The 21867-nt window shown below is 42.6% G+C and overlaps 1 protein-coding gene across 1 annotated transcript; it reads right to left on the bottom strand.

Moving 5' to 3' along the window:
- Positions 1-556: 556 nt before the first annotated feature.
- il34 (interleukin 34) lies at positions 557-21851 on the bottom strand. Its single transcript, XM_080762420.1, has 8 exons — positions 21457-21851; positions 17638-17925; positions 6004-6107; positions 5388-5465; positions 4874-4951; positions 4446-4553; positions 3986-4163; positions 557-2620 (listed from the first exon to the last, which is right to left on the bottom strand). The coding sequence occupies exons 2-8, from the start codon at positions 17681-17683 to the stop codon at positions 2295-2297; spliced, it is 918 nt and encodes a 305-aa protein (XP_080618546.1). The 5' UTR covers positions 17684-17925; positions 21457-21851; the 3' UTR covers positions 557-2294.
- Between the last annotated feature and the right edge of the window lie 16 nt (positions 21852-21867).

Here is a 21867-nt window from a genome sequence, read left to right on the forward strand (position 1 = left end):
GTTCTACGCAATAAACACAATATAAGGTGTATTGTCAGACCTTGTGCAATGTAACCAGAGATAACCTCGCGTCACAGCCTAGCATTCGGGTTTCAATGGTTAGGCCCTAAAATTATGATGCGCGAGATCGCAAGGAATTAAGTGATCAGAAACCCGAAAGGTTGCATATATTTGGTCCAACACGCAATAGTCCGACACATTACCCCAAACCCTAAACTAACCCTAACCACACGCAGAAGCCACGGGTGAGTCTTAACCGGCCATGTATGTCGGAGCCAAGGTTAACCGGCCACGTATGTGTTGTAATCTGGTCGCCCATGGCTGTGTACTTGTACGTGAATACACAATGTACTAGATATGTATTGTGTACTGCCTGAACTGTAGCATACTTTATAGTTAGCTACGGAGACATCTCAGACAGCAAGGTCAGCTTGCTGCAGTTAGCGGTTGTCATGTCTCAAGTGTTGTTGTCACGTCATTGGGATCCAGCTCTATATATTTCCTGTATGTGTGTAATAAACTTTGTGAACCTTTAGCGTGATACTGTCTCGTGTCGCACTAAAGGTTCACAAAGTTTATTACACACATACAGGAAATACTGTATATAGAGCTGGATCCCAATGACGTGACAACAACACTTGAGACATGACAACCGCTAACTGCAGCAAGCTGACCTTGCTGTCTGAGATGTCTCCGTAGCTAACTATAAAGTATGCTACAGTTCAGGCAGTACACAATACATATCTAGTACATTGTGTATTCACGTACAAGTACACAGCCATGGGCGATTACAACAGTATGTATCTTGATTCTTAACCGGTCACATATGTCAGAGCCACGGTGAGTCTTAACCGGCCATGAATGTCGGAGCCAAGGTTAACCGGCCACGTATGTATCTTAACCGGTCACATATGTCAGAGCCACGGTGAGTCTTAACCGGCCACGTATGTCAGACTATTGGTACGTCGGACTAACATATGCCCCCCAACCCGAAGAAGTATTGATCCCAGACTAGCACAACATCATCTAACTGCTTACAGAGAACAGCTAACTGACTAGCCATGTTGCCAGTCTCTCTTAAAGGGCTGTTAGAATTATATAGTTGCCAAATAAATTATACATAAGTCATTGTCGAATTTGTCGTGATTGGCTGAAAGAAAAATTAAATTAAATAGGATCTGTGGTATGAATAGAAACCTATCACAGGGTGAGGATTGTGTTTTCCTATGGCCCGGAACAGGGAGGTTCAAATGCAAGCAGATTCAAACGTTCAAAACTATACTCTGAGCCCACCACACACTGTAAAACAAACACTTTGTATGTGGCCCAATAGACGGCAGTACAGTACATGCATTTGTGCATGCAATTGGTGTAAAAATGTTGAACCTAAAGAAAGAAGGTTTAGTTGAATATATTGATGAAGTCAATAGCCACTGTTAGTCAACAGTTACCCCGTTTTGACCTTCTTTTTTCATTTCAATAAAAAGTACTCTTGTTTTAATTAATTCTGGTCCCTGAACTTCACGACGACATCATTGTCTAGTCCTCTCTTTGGTCCTTGGGGGTGAACCATCCTGGTTCCATTCAGAGTGATCTAGTGTGAGAGTGACAACACTAGCGTTGACTCCCATTGTAATAATGGAATGCGGAAGTGCTCATTCTATCTCAATGGGATAGTTCCAATGTTTGGAACTATAGCCCATAGCACCCCGCTTTGCGGCGAGATCAAATCATGTGGCGACTCTCTTCTTCTACAGCCCTGATTCCATTGCAAAGTAACAGCAACGTTTCCACTCCACCATAAAGTCTTTGCTGTCTGGGAATCAGCTTCCCCCACACACACAAACACACACATACCGTGTTACTGTAAAGTCAGAATCAGTTTAAAAACTGAATCAAGTCATGTTAACCTTAACTGAAATCAAGAGACATAACCTGACTTCTGGGGATATCATAATTGTTGTTAGCATTTACATCCAAATGTCATCCAATTTCATTATATTGGTTAAAAGGTTAAAAAGACCATTTCTCTGTAAAAGGAAAATAGTAGCCACAAAGTGATCCTCTCTCTGGTAATGAGCAGTGTCAGGATTTGTGTCTTGATGTCATCATAAATACAACTTGTGTAGCTGTGGGAGAGGCTGGTTCAATTTTCAGAAACCTAGACAAAAACTGTCAAACATCGTTTGAATTTTGTTTTAGGGTGGACTGTCCGTTTATCCATTTTGATTTTTGGGAAATTATAAAACTAATCCCTAATGAGTTCAACACGGACAACTACACCCTCTGAGTTCTCAGCTTTCCGGCTGCAAGGTTGTGGCCGACTGCAAGGTTGTGGCCGGCTGCAAGGTTGTGGCTGGCTGCAAGGTTGTGGCCGGCTGCAAGGTTGTGGCCGGCTGCAAGGTTGTGACCGGCTGCAAGGTTGTGGCCGTCTGCAAGGTTGTGACCGGCTGCAAGGTTGTGGCCGGCTGCAAGATTGTGGCCGGCTGCAAGGTTGTGGCTGCCTGCAAGGTTGTGGCCGGCTGCAAGGTTGTGGCCGGCTGCAAGGTTGTGGCTGCCTGCAAGGTTGTGGCTGGCTGCAATTTCTTCCTGCCTTTCCTCCAATGGGAGACACCACAGTCTGAAAAAGAGGAGAGACAACGTTGTTTCAAAGTAATGTTTAAAACGGAGCAGACCAGCAAACTGACCATGACTCTGATGAAGACCGCATAGGTCGAAACGTTAGTCGTTATCCTGTATAAATAAATAAATAATAACATAATAAAAGGCTCTAAATGTCCGTGCTGCTCCATTGTCCTCTCCTCCTTTCGTGGTCCAGTGCATTTGAAGCATATTCAGAGAGTACAGACCCATTTTATAGACATGTCTCATGGACAAGTCACACAGACTCATTAATAAATGACTGCTGCCAAGAGACCTCTCTGGAGTGGCCGCAGCTCATTGGGTAGCATCCTGACTGTGTTGTCAGTCCCCTGAGCCTATTGCCCAGAGTACTCATCATACCGATCTGAGCAGTCATCAGCTGGTTGAAGCTGAATCCGAATTTTCCCTAATGAGGACAATCCCAGATGGGCATATCGTGAACGTCATCATAGAGATGCTGTAACACCGCAGCTTCATCCTACAGACCAGTGAGGGCCATGCAGTGAAGCAGGCTTGGAAGACTGAGGTGCTCTTTACATGAGGATGGTGTTCATAAAAAACGGCAAAATAAAGTATCGTTTGCTGCTGTCATTTAGACGAGAACCGTGTCCACAGGAGGTGAAAACGCAACGAAGTGAAACCACCTCCCAGAGTGGAAATCTTTTAGAACGCCGTTTCCTATGGTCTCCATATAAACAGGCAAAACGGTGGATACGCAAAAATTGTGACATCATGGCTTACGTCAGCTCTGGTCGGCTCACCCGTGTCCTACGTTTTTACATGGTGTCATAGGCATGCGTCAGTTGCTAGGGGAAACGAACAACAACAACCATGTCGGATAGTCCGGTTTGCTGGACGCGACGTTTGTTTACTTTCTGTGTAGAAGAAGAACGGAAGTAGTTCTACGCATGCGTGACTTATGTCTATGGTTTATATATGCGCTGCGTCACACGGACCGCACAAGGACACGCGCCACCTAGCGACCTGGCATATATATGCATGCACTTTGTAGCGTTTTCATTCAAGTGTGCGTTCTCATGTAAATGGTCCAAAAAAATGAGAACGCAACGGGACTTTGACGTGTTATATGGAGATGGTCGCCGTCTAAAAGAGGCCTGAGAATCAAGATTCCACACTGGGGTCTCTCACCGTTTAACATCTACATATATGACATTCCAGAAATAACATCCGGAAAACGGTTAGACTTGACAGTCTCACGTTTCTAAGCAGGCAGGGCCGTGATAAAAAAACAGCACTGCTTTTCCTACATGTACTGTATGGGTTTCCTTCATGGACTGTGACTGTTTCAAACAATACTCCCCCATTCAACGGCTATACTCACAGTCATGTTGTGGGTCTGTGCTTGGGAAGCAGTCCTTGAAGAGACAGTGCATGGTACGGAGGAAGTTGTCCAGCAGGAATTTGGGAGTCCGCCAGCTAGAATTACGTACTCTCTCTGGCTCCTCTGTCAATTTGTCCCAGAATTCCTGGATATGCTCTGGAAGTTCCTTCTCTAATACCTGGACACAGACGTACGTACACATTATCCACAAAATTACATAAGCACGACATACGCACGCGCTCACACACACACACACACACACACACACACACACACACACACACACACACACACAGCCACACACACAGCAATACATCAGACTTCATCGACAACATTAAACAGTTGTAGTACAGTAAACAGAGCTCACACTTGAAACATCACATGGTGATAGTAAATGAATCGGTATGGGAGCATTCTCTAAGGTTTACTTTTCAGAGCAGTCTTGTTTACAGTAGCTTACCTCAGATGGGTGCGACTGTACGAAGACCCCTTCGGTGTCCCTGAATCGGCTCTCCAGCTCTGCAGTGTATTTACGGGACGGGTGTCTATCTGACATAACCCTCAGAACCTTAGACGTGCATTCATTAATCAGTGCCCATTCTCATTAATCATAAGAATACAGAACACAGAATACATAATTATATGTTTTGTTTTGGGTTTGCTTGTCAGCTAGACACTTGAGACTGCACTCATTATCAGTTTACACATCAATTGCAATAGTAATCAAGACGTTAATCATGAGGAACAGGTGCTATTAGTGTACATTTCAGTTAGGGTGTGGCCAGGCAAGGCTAGCAATACAACCTTGTTGAAACTTTCAACATTAGTTTACTGCACTGCATGTGACTTGGGGTGTTTTACGTCATCAAAATTATTGTTTGTTTCTACCTTCTTCAACACGCGTTGGTTGATCGCAAACCACAGCCTCTGGAGAACTAAATCCTCCAATCCGTCCACCTGCTGTCTCTAATGCGGAAAAGGAAAGAATAGAGAAGAGGGGGTGGGGCAGAGGAGAGGAGAGCAGAGCAGAGGAGAGGACGGGAGTTTTTTGTTGCATTATTGTATATCAAAATTAAAAAAATAATCCAAGTTTATTTGTAAGTAGCCATTTAATAAGCAGGATCATAGTAAGACAATCATTATAGGAAATAAACCTAGACAGGGTGACCCTGGGGTTTATTGTACATTATCCCTTGCATAATACATTTAGGCTGTGAGGTACCACCGCCTCCTCTCATTTGGACACAGACCAGGAAAGGAAAGGATTCAATGAGTCATACATCATTTGGGATGAAAGAATCTGGAGGCATGAGGATATTAGAGAGGAGGTTAACTAACTAATTATATTGCTACATACAGGTCGACAGACAGAAATATAAGCAGAATGTCTAGATTCTCCTACCAGTCTGCGGATGTTTGAGAGTTTGAAGTCTTCCTTATAGTGAACTCTGATGGTGTAGTTGATGGGGAAGTTGTGTTTCTGTCATACAAAGAAGAGAAAGATGTAGTCAAAAATCCTATCATCCTATCCAATCTTTAGCTATTGAACGGATGTGATTGATTTACGTTTGAGCGGACATATTGTAGTAGCTTGCCTAAATTCATTTTAAGTCAAACCATTTGCGTTATAAAGCATTAGCTGTGATTTCTTGCCAGGCTTGTATCTCTCCCAGTCATGCCACTACTTACACTTTTGACAATCATGTTGCCTTTTTAGCCTTGCACATCAATAAAACATCTATCAAAGCTTGGGGACTGTTACGACCTTATGACCTTATAAGGGGTCTTACTCCAAAGAAGTAACATATGTGGCTATCAAGGGTCACAGAGCTTTGGGGACTCTCTGAAACATCACTACATCAGTGATGGGCAAAGAGACTGACAGACGTACCTTCGTCTGTAATCACGCGATTAACTACACAAATAATTAGATTTAAAAAAAAATCGTTGGACAGCATTAATATAAACACACACACACACACACACACACACACACACACACACACACACACACTCACCATGAATCGTCGCCTAGCACCTAGGCTGCCGTTGAGTGTCTTCATAGCTGTGCACAGAGCGGGTTGCGTGGGTGCCATCAGGACAGGCCCTAGCAGTATTAGACCTAAAAGGTACACGCACGCACGCACGCACACACACACACACACACACACACACACACACACACACACACACACACACACACACAAAGGATAAGTCTTTTCAGCTAGCAAATGGTGCACATTTAGAGTGACTGACACATAAGAAACAGCTGATGTTATAACCATGAAAAACTTGCATGATCTATCACACCAATGCTTGCACTAGTATCATTCAAGTAGTTCCTATTTCCTTCACAGCGGAAATGCCAACATCTTGTCAAAATAATTGTCTCACAGTGAGACATGTTAGGTTAAATGATTGTGCATGTGAACATGCACATACACACTGTGCGATGACAAATGACTCTGGAACTCACTTGATAGTGACTGAAAGACACCGATAGCTGATCATTTGCGGCTGGACATGATTGTAGAGAGGAAGAAACCCTATGCTCAGTAACTGACATTTGTGTCAGGAGTCCACATTACAGGACGAAGCCCAGCGGGCTAGGGAAAGGTTCCTGCGCGAGGCAGGGTGAGGAGAGTATAGCGGGGACAATAGCGGGGCGGGGACAGTGCCTCCGCTCTTCAGTAGGTGCCTGACACAGAGTCAGACACAGTGTCTGACTCTTTGAAACCGAAGCTGCCGAGCCAGCGCCAAAGCTCAGACCCTGTTTAGGTAGGAGGCTCTTGAACTCCGGGGGATTTTAACATCTAAAAACCCGTTAGCACAGGGGACGGTAGGTGGCCAGTGCCAGTGAAATTTACGACATCAGCAGATGAGAAGAGCTCTTGTTGGCGAACCACTCGTTTCAACACTATTCCGGCCGAGCAGCGCTGCCCCTCCGCCTCCCGCTCTTCTGTCCAGTCCCCCAACACACAACACACACACACACACACACACACACACACACCCACACAGGGCCGTGTGCATGTGCATGTGATCGGAGAATTTTGGATTTTTTTTTTTTTTTACTTACCATGGATTCTATAGCGGTGGCTAGCAACGGAGGCTAAAATTTGGTAAAAACAAAAAGGTTTTTAATAATTCTGGATTAATGCTCATTTATCATATCTCGTATTATCGTCTATAGGCTACCTGTGCATTATTACATTTATCTCGTTATCCAAGGAGTTAAGTCGAAAAGTTTTAAATACATTAAATACATTTGTATGTATGTGGTAATATTCATGGTTTTAATTCATGGATATTATTTTATCTACCATTCACTCTACAAAAAAACGGGCAAATGAAGACAGAAAGGCGATGGTCGGCGGATCCTAAAATAGATCAAGACATTTTGTGTTGTTTATAGAATCATAGATTCACTCCCAGCAAAGACTAGACAGCTGGTGAAACAGCTGACCATTCAGTATTTGAACAACTCTAAGGGGCCAAGAGCGTGCATACAACCGCATAGGCTACTGTACATTTCTGCAAAGGAAACAAACATACTGGTTGAATTGTATGCAATGTACTGTCTTACATTTCAATTCATACAGAGAATATTTAGCATGGGACAATAAAGAAACCTAACGAATCAACATTGTAATGCTATAGAAACATGTATTTACAATGTATGTACTGTACAATGTATTTAGAACATGTACAGTGGAATATTAGGTTGCAATTGCATCCCATGACAAATACGAACATGACTTGACAAATATCCTAAATGTAACCAATATGGATCAAAACATCATCTTGTTTGTTTAAAAAGATTGTAAACGTCAATGTGTGTGTTCCAGTGGCACCAGAAATATGATATATTTCAGAGCACTCCCTACATTTCTCAAATGAGGCTTTCTGGGGATCTCGTCTCTTTCAGGGGAGACATGATTCAAGGTTGTACTTTATTATCTTGTGTACAGGTATTTTTGTTTGGCTTCCTTCAGACAATGCAGCAGCATTGCCCTCGGGGCACAGGTCTCCACCAGGGCAGGTCAGGTTGTGGCCTCCTGGTGGTGCTATAACAGGCCAATGTGAAAAGCCATTTTTTCTTATGCCTTGGATGGCAATTGGATGATTTGAGGCATTTTGTTCCAAAAATGTGTTTTGCTAAATTCCACCTGTTGGTGGCGCTATAACAGGCCAATGTGAAAAGGGTGGGATATATTCCTCAGCCTAGAAGGAAAGTGCGTGAAAGATTTCACGTCAATTGCACGCTGCGTTCATGATTTGAGGATTTTTGTTCAAAACGGTCAGTCCTGCACACTGTGCAGCCAATGTTAGCCAATTAGGATGGAATATGAAATATCGGACAGGTCCGTCTTGAGCACATTTTACAAAAGTCGGCCTCCTGGTGGCGCTATAAAAGGCAGATGTGGAAAAAGGTCAAAGGTTTGTCCTTGGCCTCTAGGGAGTGTGCAACTGTGCATGCAATGTTTCACACCGATTGGTGCAGTTATAGGCTGCCTCATGGTGGCACTATAACAGGCCGTTCTGGAAAAGTTGGGACAGAGGTTCATCGATCGGAGAGTAGCTGGTAACAGACGGACAGACGGACAGACACACGGATGGACAGAGTGCAAAACATACTCTCCCCATGACTTCGGCTGGTCATGGGGTCACGAAAATGTAAGTTTTAAGAAAGAAAGAGAATGCAAAAAAAGAGCAAAGAGAGAATAAAATAGACTCCAGGAAAAGAGCATCATCAAATGTGTTGTGCATATAATCTCTGTATATTTTTATATACACTTTTTTACTTGTAAAACTATGATGTGACAACAAAGTTGATGATTCTTACCAGCAGCATTATTATTATTATTCTTTCAAAACAACTTCACAGTATATTCTATGTACAGTACAACAGATTAATATGTTCAACTTCACAGTATGTAAGCTCCCTGTAGCTACCCTTTAATTTGAACAATGAACACACAAATAGACATGTGAAAATCATGTGCTACTAGCCTACTACTAGTACATTGAATCATGCTTCATTCTGTCTGTGCATGTGTCTGTTTAGCCACACATTTGTTGACCAGCACATCAGTCTACAATATCTTGTTGGTGCTCAGTATATCCTACCATGTGTTCTGGATTACATTTCTATGCCTTCCGGAGTCATGGGAAAAGGAATTCTCACTAAACTTTTCAACCCGATCAGGGGTATCCACAGTGCACACCACCCACTGAGTTTTACAGTAAAGAATCCATGTGTGCAAGTATCTATTTCTTCTCATCCTTTTTGGCACACTTAATTTAATATGACAGAATGCAATCGGAAGATTGCATTCTGTCATGACCTTCTAAAAAAGGCTCGATTTGAACAACTCAGGGTCTTTTGTAAGAGAATGTAACAAATGCCCCTTAACTAGTCAATCCAGTTAGACAGGATCCCTACATTCATACTTGACATACTACTGTACTACAGTAGTCATTATCTAGGGAAGCGTCACGCGTGCACCTAAAACTATTAGTTGTGTATGTGTGTATAGCCTTGAGCCCAGGTAGGTACTGCACATCATGCTACTGTAAAGCCAAGAGAACAAGACAAACACCTGCCTGGCACCACTCCCATTAGTCACTCCCTGTCTTCACCCACATCAGGCTCTGTGTGGCAGAAACGGCAATATGATTAAAAATGTTTGCGGATACAGCAAAAAAAAACCTATTATGACATGCCCACATGTGGGATGCTAGGGTTTATGTACTTTTTTGACATTTGATTTCATCCAATTTGGTGAAATACATATTCAGTTCATATAAGACTAAGCAGTTTGCTAATGTTAAGGGTACAACTATACAGCAAAAAGATCTAACCACGTACCCCAAGGACACCTTGTGAAGTGTGTGTTTATATTAGCCAACTTATAAAATAGGCATGGGGAAAAAAAGTATATTCTCATGAACCCGAAAAAAAAGTGATGATGTACTGCTTTCAACACAGCATCTGTGAGAAATGAAGAATTTTGTTCCAAGCTAACACATCCATCTACAAGTTGTCACATTGACTCAGGTCTTCGCTGGGCACACTTCCTCCTCTCAGCAACACCCTCTTTCACATGCAAACAGCTACTCATGGTCAAGCCTGGGACTTGCCTGATATTACTACGGTATTCCACTGCTAACCACCAAACGTCTCCCCGAGGACGTTTTGCTAAAAAACCCTATGGTGGTACTTTAGGAGGAAAGGGAAACTTGAGATGCTCCACAAATGTTCCCTGAAAGCCCTTAGAGACGTCAATAGAGGCCACGGAGAGGTCCTGCTGCTGGCCTCAGCACTTTTGTAGAAGTCATCTATGTCTGCCACTTGGCCACTGCTTCCAGATCATACTCAATTGCACATTGGACGAGGAATACGGGTTTGGCTGAAGGGGGGATATCGCCCATGAAGGTATGAATAAGGTTTGCCCAGGGCACAATAGTGGGTATGCGTGTGACATCATCATCATCATACCCAGAAGTTATGCGGGAATGCATACTGAGTGGCAAACAAAAACTACTTTCTGGCCTTGACAGCCCGTATATCCAATTTCCAAACAGAAAAGTCCTATCTGATTGACACTCACTTTATGCATGCTGCATGCATATTGCATACCCTCTAACGCACAACTGGTAGCTTTCTCGCTGTCAGTTAGCATAGCCTCCAGCTAAAGGAAAACACCAGACAATCATGCACAATGGCAACACGGCAATGAAAAACAAAAGGGATTAAGACGCTCCATTTTGCATTTTGAGGTTGGGTTCATAATTACAAATAGATGACACATCTATTTGTTTATGTTAGCCGAGTGCCAGAGGGATCACATACAGGCAAACTCTGAAGTTACCATCGAACTTTGGATAAATATATTAAATAAGCTCTTGTGATATTCAAGCTTTGCACAATCTCCACCAATTAACACACTTTTCATGATTTTGGAACCACACAAGCAATGTATAGACAGAAGACAGAAAGACATGTATAATTCACTTTAGGATGATAAACGTTTTCATTGCATGTGTGTGTGTGTGTGTGTGTGTGTGTGTGTGTGTGTGTAGGCACACGCACACAGACAGTCATGGTAGCTAGCTTCATTGGTCAAACTGGTTTTTTTAGCCAAGCGTTCACTGCAAATGATTGTTCATAAATACCTAAAGTATGTAGTGTATCTTTTGGCATTAAGTCACAGCATGCAGTCAGTGCTTTTCTGGTTCAGGGTCCACACGGGAGCCATGTGCATTTATAGAGATTAGAGAACGTTTATTTTAATGATCAATCAAGCAATGTTGCTCCGGCTTGGATCAATAGAACTACAGTAATATACTTTAATCACTGAAGACACGGTACTGACGTCTGGGGACGTCAATGGCAGTTAATGAGAGAATTATGTGGAGCTAATACAGTATCTAAAATGCCCATAATAACTACTTTTAGTAGATGATTACAAAATATAATCACGTTTGTGAGGCCTTTCTGTTCTATCATTCCATTACTGTTGAGTGCTCAATCTGAAAGTTAAAACTAATTAAAAACTCGTGTGACAATGAGACAGGAGAGACTGAGAGCATTGACCATGTTATCAATTGAAAATGATAACAACAGAAGAAGAAAATATAGGGTGCATTGTGGATGATTTTGTGAAGAGCAAGTCACGTTGCTCAGTGTAAGGCTGTAGTGTTATTTTGATTCTTGTTTGTGTGTGATTCAACTAATAGTCATCAATGTGAAATAAGACCAACAAACAGACAAGATCGGGTTATATAGTGTGTGTGTGTGTGTGTGTGTGTGTGTGTGTGTGTGTGTGTGTGCGTGTGCGTGTGCGTGTGCGTGCAGTGGTCAATGTGTTAGGCTGCTCAACAGTGACTGATCTTAGGTCAGTAGTGGTATTTCCGGACTGAAGCGGACATACATGGAGACACCACTACACACAAAAAATAATATATACTGTATCCTACAACTGGAGCCTACTCTTTTAGTTATCATGCTATATTTTTCCGCTTAGCACCTGCCCAATTTTGGGTGTGGATGTACATGTCTGTCCACCCTTATAGCACACAGAATGCAACACTACATTGGCGTTCATGGCGTATAATTATTATTACAGACATGCTGGCCAGCTGTTTAAGATCTCATGGGTCAGATTGCTCACTTTTTGCTCATCTTTCCCTAATAAAAGTGCAGTCAAACAAGAGCAGTGACAGGGTGCGTTAAAAGTGTCCCTGGTTTTTCCCTAATGTGACTGATCGAGGGTAACTATACTGGGACGTAGGTCGGGACTTGATCACCCCGGCTGGGTCACCCGAGTGAGGGGCATGATGTTGGAAGACCCGAAACCCTGATGACCTTTGGATACATTACTGAGGATACGTCCCAGTTGCATCCTAGCGATGTTTTTTTTTGTTCATATGCATATAATGTTATAATAAATAAACAAAACTAATTATTATAGACCTACATGGTCATTATAATGATATATGCATCTAATATTTTTTATTAGGAACATATAGCCACATTATTGGCTTGTTTTGGCTTGTTTTTCGAGGTGAGATTTGGCTTATTCCTTTCGCAAGATTTGGCTTGTTTTTGGAGGTGGGTTGGCTAATTTCTCTAACCACAGTTGGCAACACTGCACATCAGCCGTGGCTGCCGTGACTAAGTGTCACTTGAGTAGATTGCCTGTACTTGTTTTGCAGGGTTGCTTTATTTATAATTTCTCTGTTCCATTTTCTCCAATCCAATCCTTTTCTTCTTTACAGTACTTCTACCACCAAGACCCGGACCATGCTTTAGAACAGGCAAAGAACAGGGCGAATGCCACATCCACATCAGTCAGTCTAATTTCAGATGACGCAAATGCTTCAGACAACTGGAATGTATGCATCATCACATCATCACACCACAAGGGGGTGACTGGACGGTAGCAGAATGCTATAACCTCAGAACCATTTCGAGTAACGATAAGCAATGTATGTGACCTGAATGATGTTGAAAATGAATTCAATGTTATGTTTTATTCATCAAATAAAGGAACCCTCAGATCAGCGTGTACAATAACATTTATTGTACACTTTAGGCTGATTTGATTTGAAAAACCTAAGCTATTCTGGGAAGATGGTGGCCAGAAGTTGGAGTGGTAATTTAATTATGAAGTATGTAAGACAGAACAGTTTTTTTTCTTCTAGAGGCTGGAGTAGAAGACAATCTCAGCTCTTCCAAGTACTGTAGGTCCATGTCCGGTCTCCTGTTATGATGTGGGGTAACAGGACCAATGTCGCAAACTGAAAACTTCTGGGAGTGAGTCTGAGAGTATCATTGACAACCAGGAATAGAAGAGTGTGGCGACAACTGAAGAGACCGAGGAGGGCCGGAGAGACAGCGACCAGGCGTGGAGAGGGTTGGCAGCCCAAGCCATACTTCTTCCGTGAGGAGGAACACTAAAGCTACAGACTGCGCGGCGGTAAAACCTGCGAGGAGGGTTGAAAATCAGCCTCGGTGCAACTGGAGATGCTGTAACTTGAGGTGTACCGAAGCTGAGATGTGTGCTGTTCAGCGGCAGCGACGACACAACGCAACAGAAGGGTTCTGCAACTTCTGGTCAGACGAAGAAGGAGCCAGGCCCGGAGACAACATCTCATCAGCCATCTTCCCCAATGACTGTCTCTATGCGCCCACGGGGGCTCTAGCATGCCACTTGGACACAGGCCGGGGCCTGATCAGCCTTAACTGGTCGGGTCGCCTGGAGGAGGGTGTCTGTTGCAAGACCCGAAACACCCAAAGATTCCAGGAAACAACACTGATGATGTGTCCAAGTTGGTGCATCAGTAGATTCTTAACTATAATTAATAATTACTGGTATGTAATCTGCCATGTTATGAAGCTTGGGTGATTTTAGTTGGTTATTCATTTGCTAATTGTTCGTGTCACTGTCATGTAGGTTCATTGTCATTGTCTAATTAAAATGTAAGTAAAAGTGTCCTGTATTGCCTATTAAACATGTAGCCTATGTTTAATCATTGCTACATCAAGAAAAAAGTGTCCTGTAATTTGAACATGAGCTGGGCTTCCTCCTTGGAAGTATGACACTCAAAAATCTAGTATATATTGCGTGGCACAGAGCTCTGAACATAAGAATGCATGAGCACCCACGCTGTGTGATGTGAAAGGCCATTGTTTGAACTGGACTCTCAACACCTTCCAATACCAATGTGTGTATGTTTTGTTCAGCCAATTGACTGCCGTACCCCAACGGAACCACTGTACCATTCCACTTCCATTTCGCTACCACTATACCCCTTCTGCTCTGATCATCTTTCTATTGTTTTTCTTTCTGTCCTCTCATGCCATCTGTAATCACAGACTCCATCCTGCTATTTCTGGGTACATATTTTTTTTAACGTGGCTCGCTATAATTCAACATTTATCCACAATATACAGTACTGTATCATTACAACAGAGATGGTAGGCTACTTGTTGTATACGGGTGCATGTCTGGGTAGCTCAGTCGGTAGGGCACTTGTCTTTGGACCACAAGGTTCTGGTTTTGGATCCCATCATCCCGGGCACCATCAACCCATCAACTAAGTCATGTGTACTGGGAGCTGATGCTATGTGTTGCGCTCAGTCACCCAGGGGCCTATAGTGCATTGTAAAGAGCATAGATACTATTATGTCCAAGATAGCAACAATAAACCACTGTGACTTACTTATATATAAACATTTCATTTTTGTTGCGGTCTCTCTCTCTCTCTCGCTCTCTCTCCCTCTCTCATTCGTTCTCGAGCAATATAAACACTTTCCCTTCCCTCATATCTGTGAGCAATGCAACTCCTAACAAATAAATACGCCCTCTCTCTCGTGCACGCCCGCTCAGTATGTCCTTCTGTTTGGATCTCAATGGAAATATATAAGCTGCAGGGATGTGAGAAGAACTCTATCTATCACGAATAAAATCCTGTGTGCAGTGAAAAGGGGAGGGGCCGTTGAAAGCATGGAAAAATAACAGATCTTCAAGCTAAAAACGTGTCGAGTAGAGACGCTGTGTTAGCTTGTAGATGTATTTCGCATAACAGCAAGGAGGCTTTTTCCAAAGGAAAGGACGGTGCATAACATAGTATCATAAAAATACAAATCTGAAATGTGAAAATATAAAATGTAGTGTGTTGGATTTCCTATGGCATAATGATGTGCTAGACTAGAGCTATATAAGACAATAAACAATGTGCGCCTTTGGTAATTAGTGTGGAAAGATAACTTTTCATTCTTCGATGAGGTGCCGTCCTCAGCCTGACTAGAATATTGAATAGAATACTCCTGAAGGCTCTAAAACAGTAGCGACTGTGAAAGATTAGATTAACCACACTGTGTAACACTTGTGTAATGTGTAATGTAATGTGTCTCCCTCTGTTATGTATTTTTGGTTGTCACTGATGTTTTATGACTTTTATGACTTGTTTTTTTACTTTGACCTTGAAGGGATTTGGTTATAAAATGGTTAAAACATTAAAACCTCAATACAAACACAAGGAAATATATCCACAAAGCTGCAATTTGGAGGTTGAAGCCAACACAGACTGTTGCAATACTTCTAGACCTTCGACAAGGCATCCAAGGAATCTAGTGGAGATGGAATTACGACCTAAGGATCATACATTATAGCCCAAAATACATGGATGCTTGTTATAACAAGCATCCAAGAGGCCAAGTGAGAGAGAACCTGAGTAGCATGCAGCTAAGACTGGACCTATCTGCCATGTTTGGTCAAAATGAGTCTTCAGTCTCTAGAACAGAAGAAATGGCTGAATAAATTAACTGAGATGATATATGCTAAAAATCCTCACATGCATATTGTTCCAATGCTCTCACATCCACTCTGCTTGTGTGCATGTGTGTGTCAGTGTTGATTTCATCAACTAAAACTAAGACGAAAAATGTCGGTCGACTACCTTTTTTCACAGACGAAAACTAAATGGAAACTAAATGAAAACTAAGCTATGATGACTAAAACTAAGACTAAATATACTGACAATTTCGTCAACAAATAAAAACTAGACTAAAATGTTAGGAAGGGACTAGTGTACAAGAGATCCAGTATAAGTCATTTTACACTTGGTTGCATGCTGAAAATATTTTCAGCAAGTGTAAAAACAGTCACTACGATGGCATCAAGGCCTGCCAAAACACATTTTAGTCGACTAAAACTAGACTAACACTAAGACATTCCAGGTGACTCAAATGCGACTGAAACTAAATGAAAACTATTGAAGAGACTATTTGCTGACTAAAAATTTGCTGCCAAAAACAACACTGGTGTGTGTGTCATATAATATTGCAATATTCTATAAACATGTATTCAAGAGAAACAGATGTTACGGTCAGAATTGTGTGTGTGTGTGTGTGTGTGTGTGTGTGTGTGTGTGTGTGTGTGTGTGTGTGTGTGTGTGTGTGTGTGTGTGTGTGTGCGTGTGCGTGTGTGTGCGAAGCATAGCTCGTAAGTGGTTTCATTGCTCAAGTGCAAGCATGGGTCATTTAGACGTCCATGTTTCCCTGTTAACCTCCCTGTTAACCTCAAAACTGTGCACACACACTCCCTGCATGCCCCCATGTTTTCACATCAGACTGTTATAGCGCCACCTGGAGGCCAGTTCTATGCAAAAACTCTTTTTGAATAAGTACTCCTATACAGATTTTGTCCAAACATCACGCAAATCGGTACACAGTGTCTCTATAGTCATGTGATCGAATTGTTCATATCCCTGATTGGTTAAGATTGTTCCTAAGTTTGGAGGAGTGATCTTTCCCCGCATTCCAACTAGAACAACTTGAGCTTGAACTTCAAAATTAAGTTGACCATTATAAAACAGATATTTCCGGCCCTTGATTGGCTAAGTCACATTCAAAGTCACTGTAAAATATCCGGGACCATGCAGGCTTTGTCACAGTAAATACATATGGCAGTTGGCAACCAAGTTTTAGTGCTGCAATGTTCAATCTACAATTTATGTGAATGATAGTTAAAAATCACACTTGTGTGTGAAGTGAGGGGCACTCTTATCATACAGCATACAATCATACATACATCAGCCAATCAAATCATCACATTCCGTGGTACACACAAACACACAAAGCTGGGCATAGGAGGGGCTAGCACCCCTCAAAGATCACACCCCAGTGTGAAGTCTGTGGTGCCTTTGATGAGTTGACCTGCTGCACCCACACGGACAAGAAGGTGCACAGGAAGTTCCATGGCATTCCAGCCTGTGGTTTTTGAGATACTGTTACAACACTGTCTGTCCATGTTCGATGGACAGACCAATCAACTGACCAACTCTGTCATTACAGCCGCGCCAGCAAGTGGGGTTAAAAAGGAAAGTGTGTTTCAATGCGAATGCCATCTCCATATCCACTTTTCACTCTCACCCTCATACAGTATCTCTCATATATATGCCACACACACACACACAGTGAATCCTTTACTTTGACACAAAAATACATGCGAGAGCGGTTTGAGATTAAACATTTTAGCACAGGAATGAAATAAGCCCCCTCTGGTGACATCGCTGATGTCATATGCGTACCACCATAACATCACTGATGTCACCAGAGAACACAAACACATGTCTCTTACCAAACAGGCCTCCCAGCAGGCAGCTTGATATGGATGGCTGGATCATATTCTGACTTGAGCTCCGACCTTCAGTTACCCAGCGCCGTCAGAAGAACTCCGTGTGTATACACGTGCGACAGTTCGACAGTGTGATCAGTGGGAACGGATTGTGATGGAGACAGACCTCAGAGATTCCTCAGGTTCTCCTAGTGTTGCCAAACATTGCTGAATCAGCAGAAAAGCCATTCATTCACACAGGTCCACTGGTTGGTATTCCCTGTTCCTCTGCGTCTTATTGCCCTGGAGAGCCTGAAAGCATGAGGTACAGAAAAAAGGTAAGCATTAAGAAAGGAATTCAGGACAAAACATATGGGGGTGGTGGGAGGCTGTATGGTGGCATTGTGTACTGTGTAGTCACAGTGACAGAGACCGGTGATACCACAGTGAAAGAGTTTGAAAGCATCATAAATAATAAACTCATTCAAACCCAGTAGTTCATAGTTTGATTCAACAAGTGTTAGTATTGTGGCAAGAATATAACCGTCACTGAGGCCTAGACAATACAGTTAAATATAAATATAAATCTGACAGTATACAGAGGTATGGTTACAATACAAATGGATAAATTAACACTGACGGTTTCACACCGTATGTCTACAACATTTCTTGCATGGGGGTCATACTGAATGTGCGCACTAGACTAGCTCTGTGGTTGATTTATGGACATGGTAATGTGATGCCTTTGGCTATTATGCAGACCTCTAAAAACTGTGCCATTTTGTCAGCACCCCCTAAATGACAGTAATAATTATGTAAATAACTATCAATATCAAAAGACATTCACTGATACGAATCCCAAATCTGAGGCACTCCTGCTATGGGAGTTGGGGTCACAGACAGCAATGAATAGCAGCATTGTCTTCCATCCAGTACAGTGCCCCAAGAAGTAATGCGATTCCCAAAGCAAAAATGAGTCAGTTAAGAAAAGATTCAAATCTGACAGCCAGTCTGAAACAGGCAGCACTGTTACAGTGGCAATGTGAAATTATTGACCCCGACTTGTTTTGGCTCATTTTACCAAAGTGATGAGAGTTAAACACACCCGGATGCTGCCGACACCGGAACATCAGTGGACAATTACTTTACAATTACTTTCGCTAACGAGGGCATTCAACAATCATCGTTTTCATGAGCCTGTGCTGTGAGGCTTGAAAGGCTGGATCTGTGGTAAGAGGTGGACTGTTATAAGTATTCACCACTGCACACACTATTTGTGAATGGCAAGACTATACTTCCTGAAGTTCCTGACCCATATTGCAGAGTGCTGCATGCACCAATACAGAAAATAATTGCAATGGTTTTCAACCCTTTTCGTATTAAGGTCCATTATTTATTCTGCATTAACTCTTGAGGGCGTACATTTTAAATATGGTTTCATTTTACATAAGGGTCCATTTGGTTACCAACTCTCCATCATTTAGCTGTGGACCACCTGGAACCACACCAAGGACCTCTGGTGGTCCCTGGACCATTGATTGAAAACAATGGACTTTTTGGGGGGACTGGAAATCAAATCACCCTCTCCTCCTTGTCTTAAGAAATCGCTTATTGAGATGACTGTAATCAATCATACAGATGGAGAGAATTCATTCTCACAAGACATTCTCAAAGAGATGGACTACTGGAGTGTATAAGAAGAAAGATGCATACAATGTTTGATTTTTGTTTAGTCAAGTCAATTAGTTGTTCCAATCCACTTTCCAGTTCTATGTCCAGGATGGCGGGGCTAGGCATATACTCGGTATAGCAAGGAGGGTCGTTCAGAGACCAACCCTCCTCTGTATGAGCACTCATCATCCAGGCGATGGTGAGGACCAGGAATCAGGGGTGGACATTTTGGTCAAAATGCCATTTTTTGCCCCCCACAATGAGTGGACAATAAGATTACCAGAAACACAAAGAGCTAGCACTAAACAACCACAACAGGTCTTTGAGTGTTCAAATCGCACCAAGTGTACCCTCTCAGAGTCATGGTGTACTTGGAAATAAAGCTAGCAAATGAATGAGCTCACCAAATTAAGCATTAATTTCCTGTATGAATTTGCTGCTCAAGTATAGTATGTGTTGCCCCGTGGGAGGTTAGGGTGAGGGTGAGGGTTTGAGATAGGTTGTATATTTGTAGGACTAATGACTGGTCTAACCAATGACTAGTCTAAACCAAACACTGTCTAAACTAAGATAGTGTCAACAGTCATAGCCGGTAGGCGTAGGCTACACTGTTTAGTTCATATCTGCGTATCTCCGATTAATTGAATATGAAGGACCACAATGGAAACAAGCAATAGGCTTTCTTGTGTTTTAAATCCTATAGCAGTAGTTGTATTGAACTGTATTCCTGTGTTCTTTCCCCCTGCAAACTAGCTGTTAACAAAGTATTCAATCAAAGTTAAATGGCCATTAGCCAGGGGCTGATTCAATCAGAAGGATGCTTTTCTCTCTAGCTGATGTCAAATTAAAACAGGGGACATCAGGAGACCAACCGAACTGTTTATTAAAACACTAAAGCAGCTGCCGCATTTAAATAGCCTATAGGCCTAATATTTTTGATGTGCAGCAGTGCGACAATATAACCAAGGGAGAACGCCGTTTCGTTGCAGCTTCTATATGCACGAGATTGAGCGCAATGCAGAGTTTTGGAGCGTGTAACATTTGAGTGGTGAGCGGAGCAGGCGAAGCGAAGGTCTTTATATAGGCCTAATGCCTGGTACGCCCACCATAGCATGTCATCATATGTACACATATACATTACAATCAGTAGCCTGATCCTTCAGTAGCCTGGCTACTGAAGGATAGCGCAGAAAGCACCGAGATTGGTGGGGCTATTTTTAGTCGCTCCTATTTGGGTGACGTCTGGTGGACTGTGACCTCTCGCTTGTTGTGAATGTGTGCCATGAGGCCGGTTCAAGTGGCTGCTGAACCGTACTGTGAACAATTGGTCTAAGAAAAGAAATTGTGCTGAGTTCAGCAGCTCGGACGAGGCTATACTATCATTTACAGTAACCAAATGAAATCTGTAGCTGCACCTGGTGGTGAAATGATGAGGTCACTGAGCTCAAGCAACCCCTCTCTCTCTCTCTCATGGGTGAAATCAATGTTTGCATTTTCAAGTAAACTTGCAGCAAAGGTCAGTGGCTCCCCTGGCCTCCACACAGGGTTAGGGTTGCACTGGTGAGAATAACCCCCACCGTACCACGTGCACGACCCGTCATGACAGTCGACATGAGTTCAGGTGACAGGTCCATAATATATTATGAATTTGATATCTATATTTTTAACTCTTAAATTGACTCTCTCGATCTGGTCAACTCGTTGTCCGGGACACACGTGCGCACAGAGAGAGAGAGAGAGAGAGAGAGCGAGAGAGAGCGAGACTTCTTGGGGAGACGTCTTGGGGCTGCATGAGTTCATTTTGGATCTTTCTTCCCATAATATAGCCACATTCATAATTCCTATGGAAATATCCATCATCATCTACTTGTCGCTAGCTAAAACAAACATTGCATATCGGCTAACAACTCACGTATATTGCAGAATAACTATATAACAGCTGTACTGTAGCCTATATATTAAGAAATTACACGAGCTACCTACGACACGTTACAAATGAAACCATAAACCTTTATTACCAAGCGAAGCAAACCGTTTTTCGAGCGCCCCTGTTGAAGCAGAAGCGCACACCTGGAGGAAGTGAAAGCACGAGCTGTAGCCTAATAGCCGAGCCCCCAACATCAAAGTATATAGTAATATAGTAAATTATATTATATATATGAGGCTACATACCTGTTTCTCCAGGGAATGTTTTTTAACTCGCAAATGTGCAGAATCGCAGAAACAAACAGCAGCGCGTACAGCCTACTGTCACACACATTGACAAAAGGAGACTTGAACCAATAAAGCTAAACTTCAGTTCCACGCCGATGCACGTTAGATGCAGGAGCAGCTATCCGTTCAGACAGAGATGGTGTGTTAATGGACACTTTGGACAGTCATTAAAAGTCATTAAACTTCGCAGCAAAGGAATCCGGGTCTCGGTAAAAAAAAATAAAAAAAATGAAAGTAATTTAGGAAAGTCCAATGGCAGTGCGTCTCTCTCCCCACGACCCACGTTGTCGCGGTGCGCTCCGTCCCTGTGTTCACGCCAAGTGCGCAACAGCCCACTGTGGGTTCCAGGCTCCAGCGCCTTTCTGCTCT

This window comes from Protomyctophum bolini (assembly GCF_963924005.1).
Source record: "Protomyctophum bolini genome assembly, chromosome: 4".
NCBI classification, from domain to species: Eukaryota; Metazoa; Chordata; class Actinopteri; order Myctophiformes; family Myctophidae; genus Protomyctophum; species Protomyctophum bolini.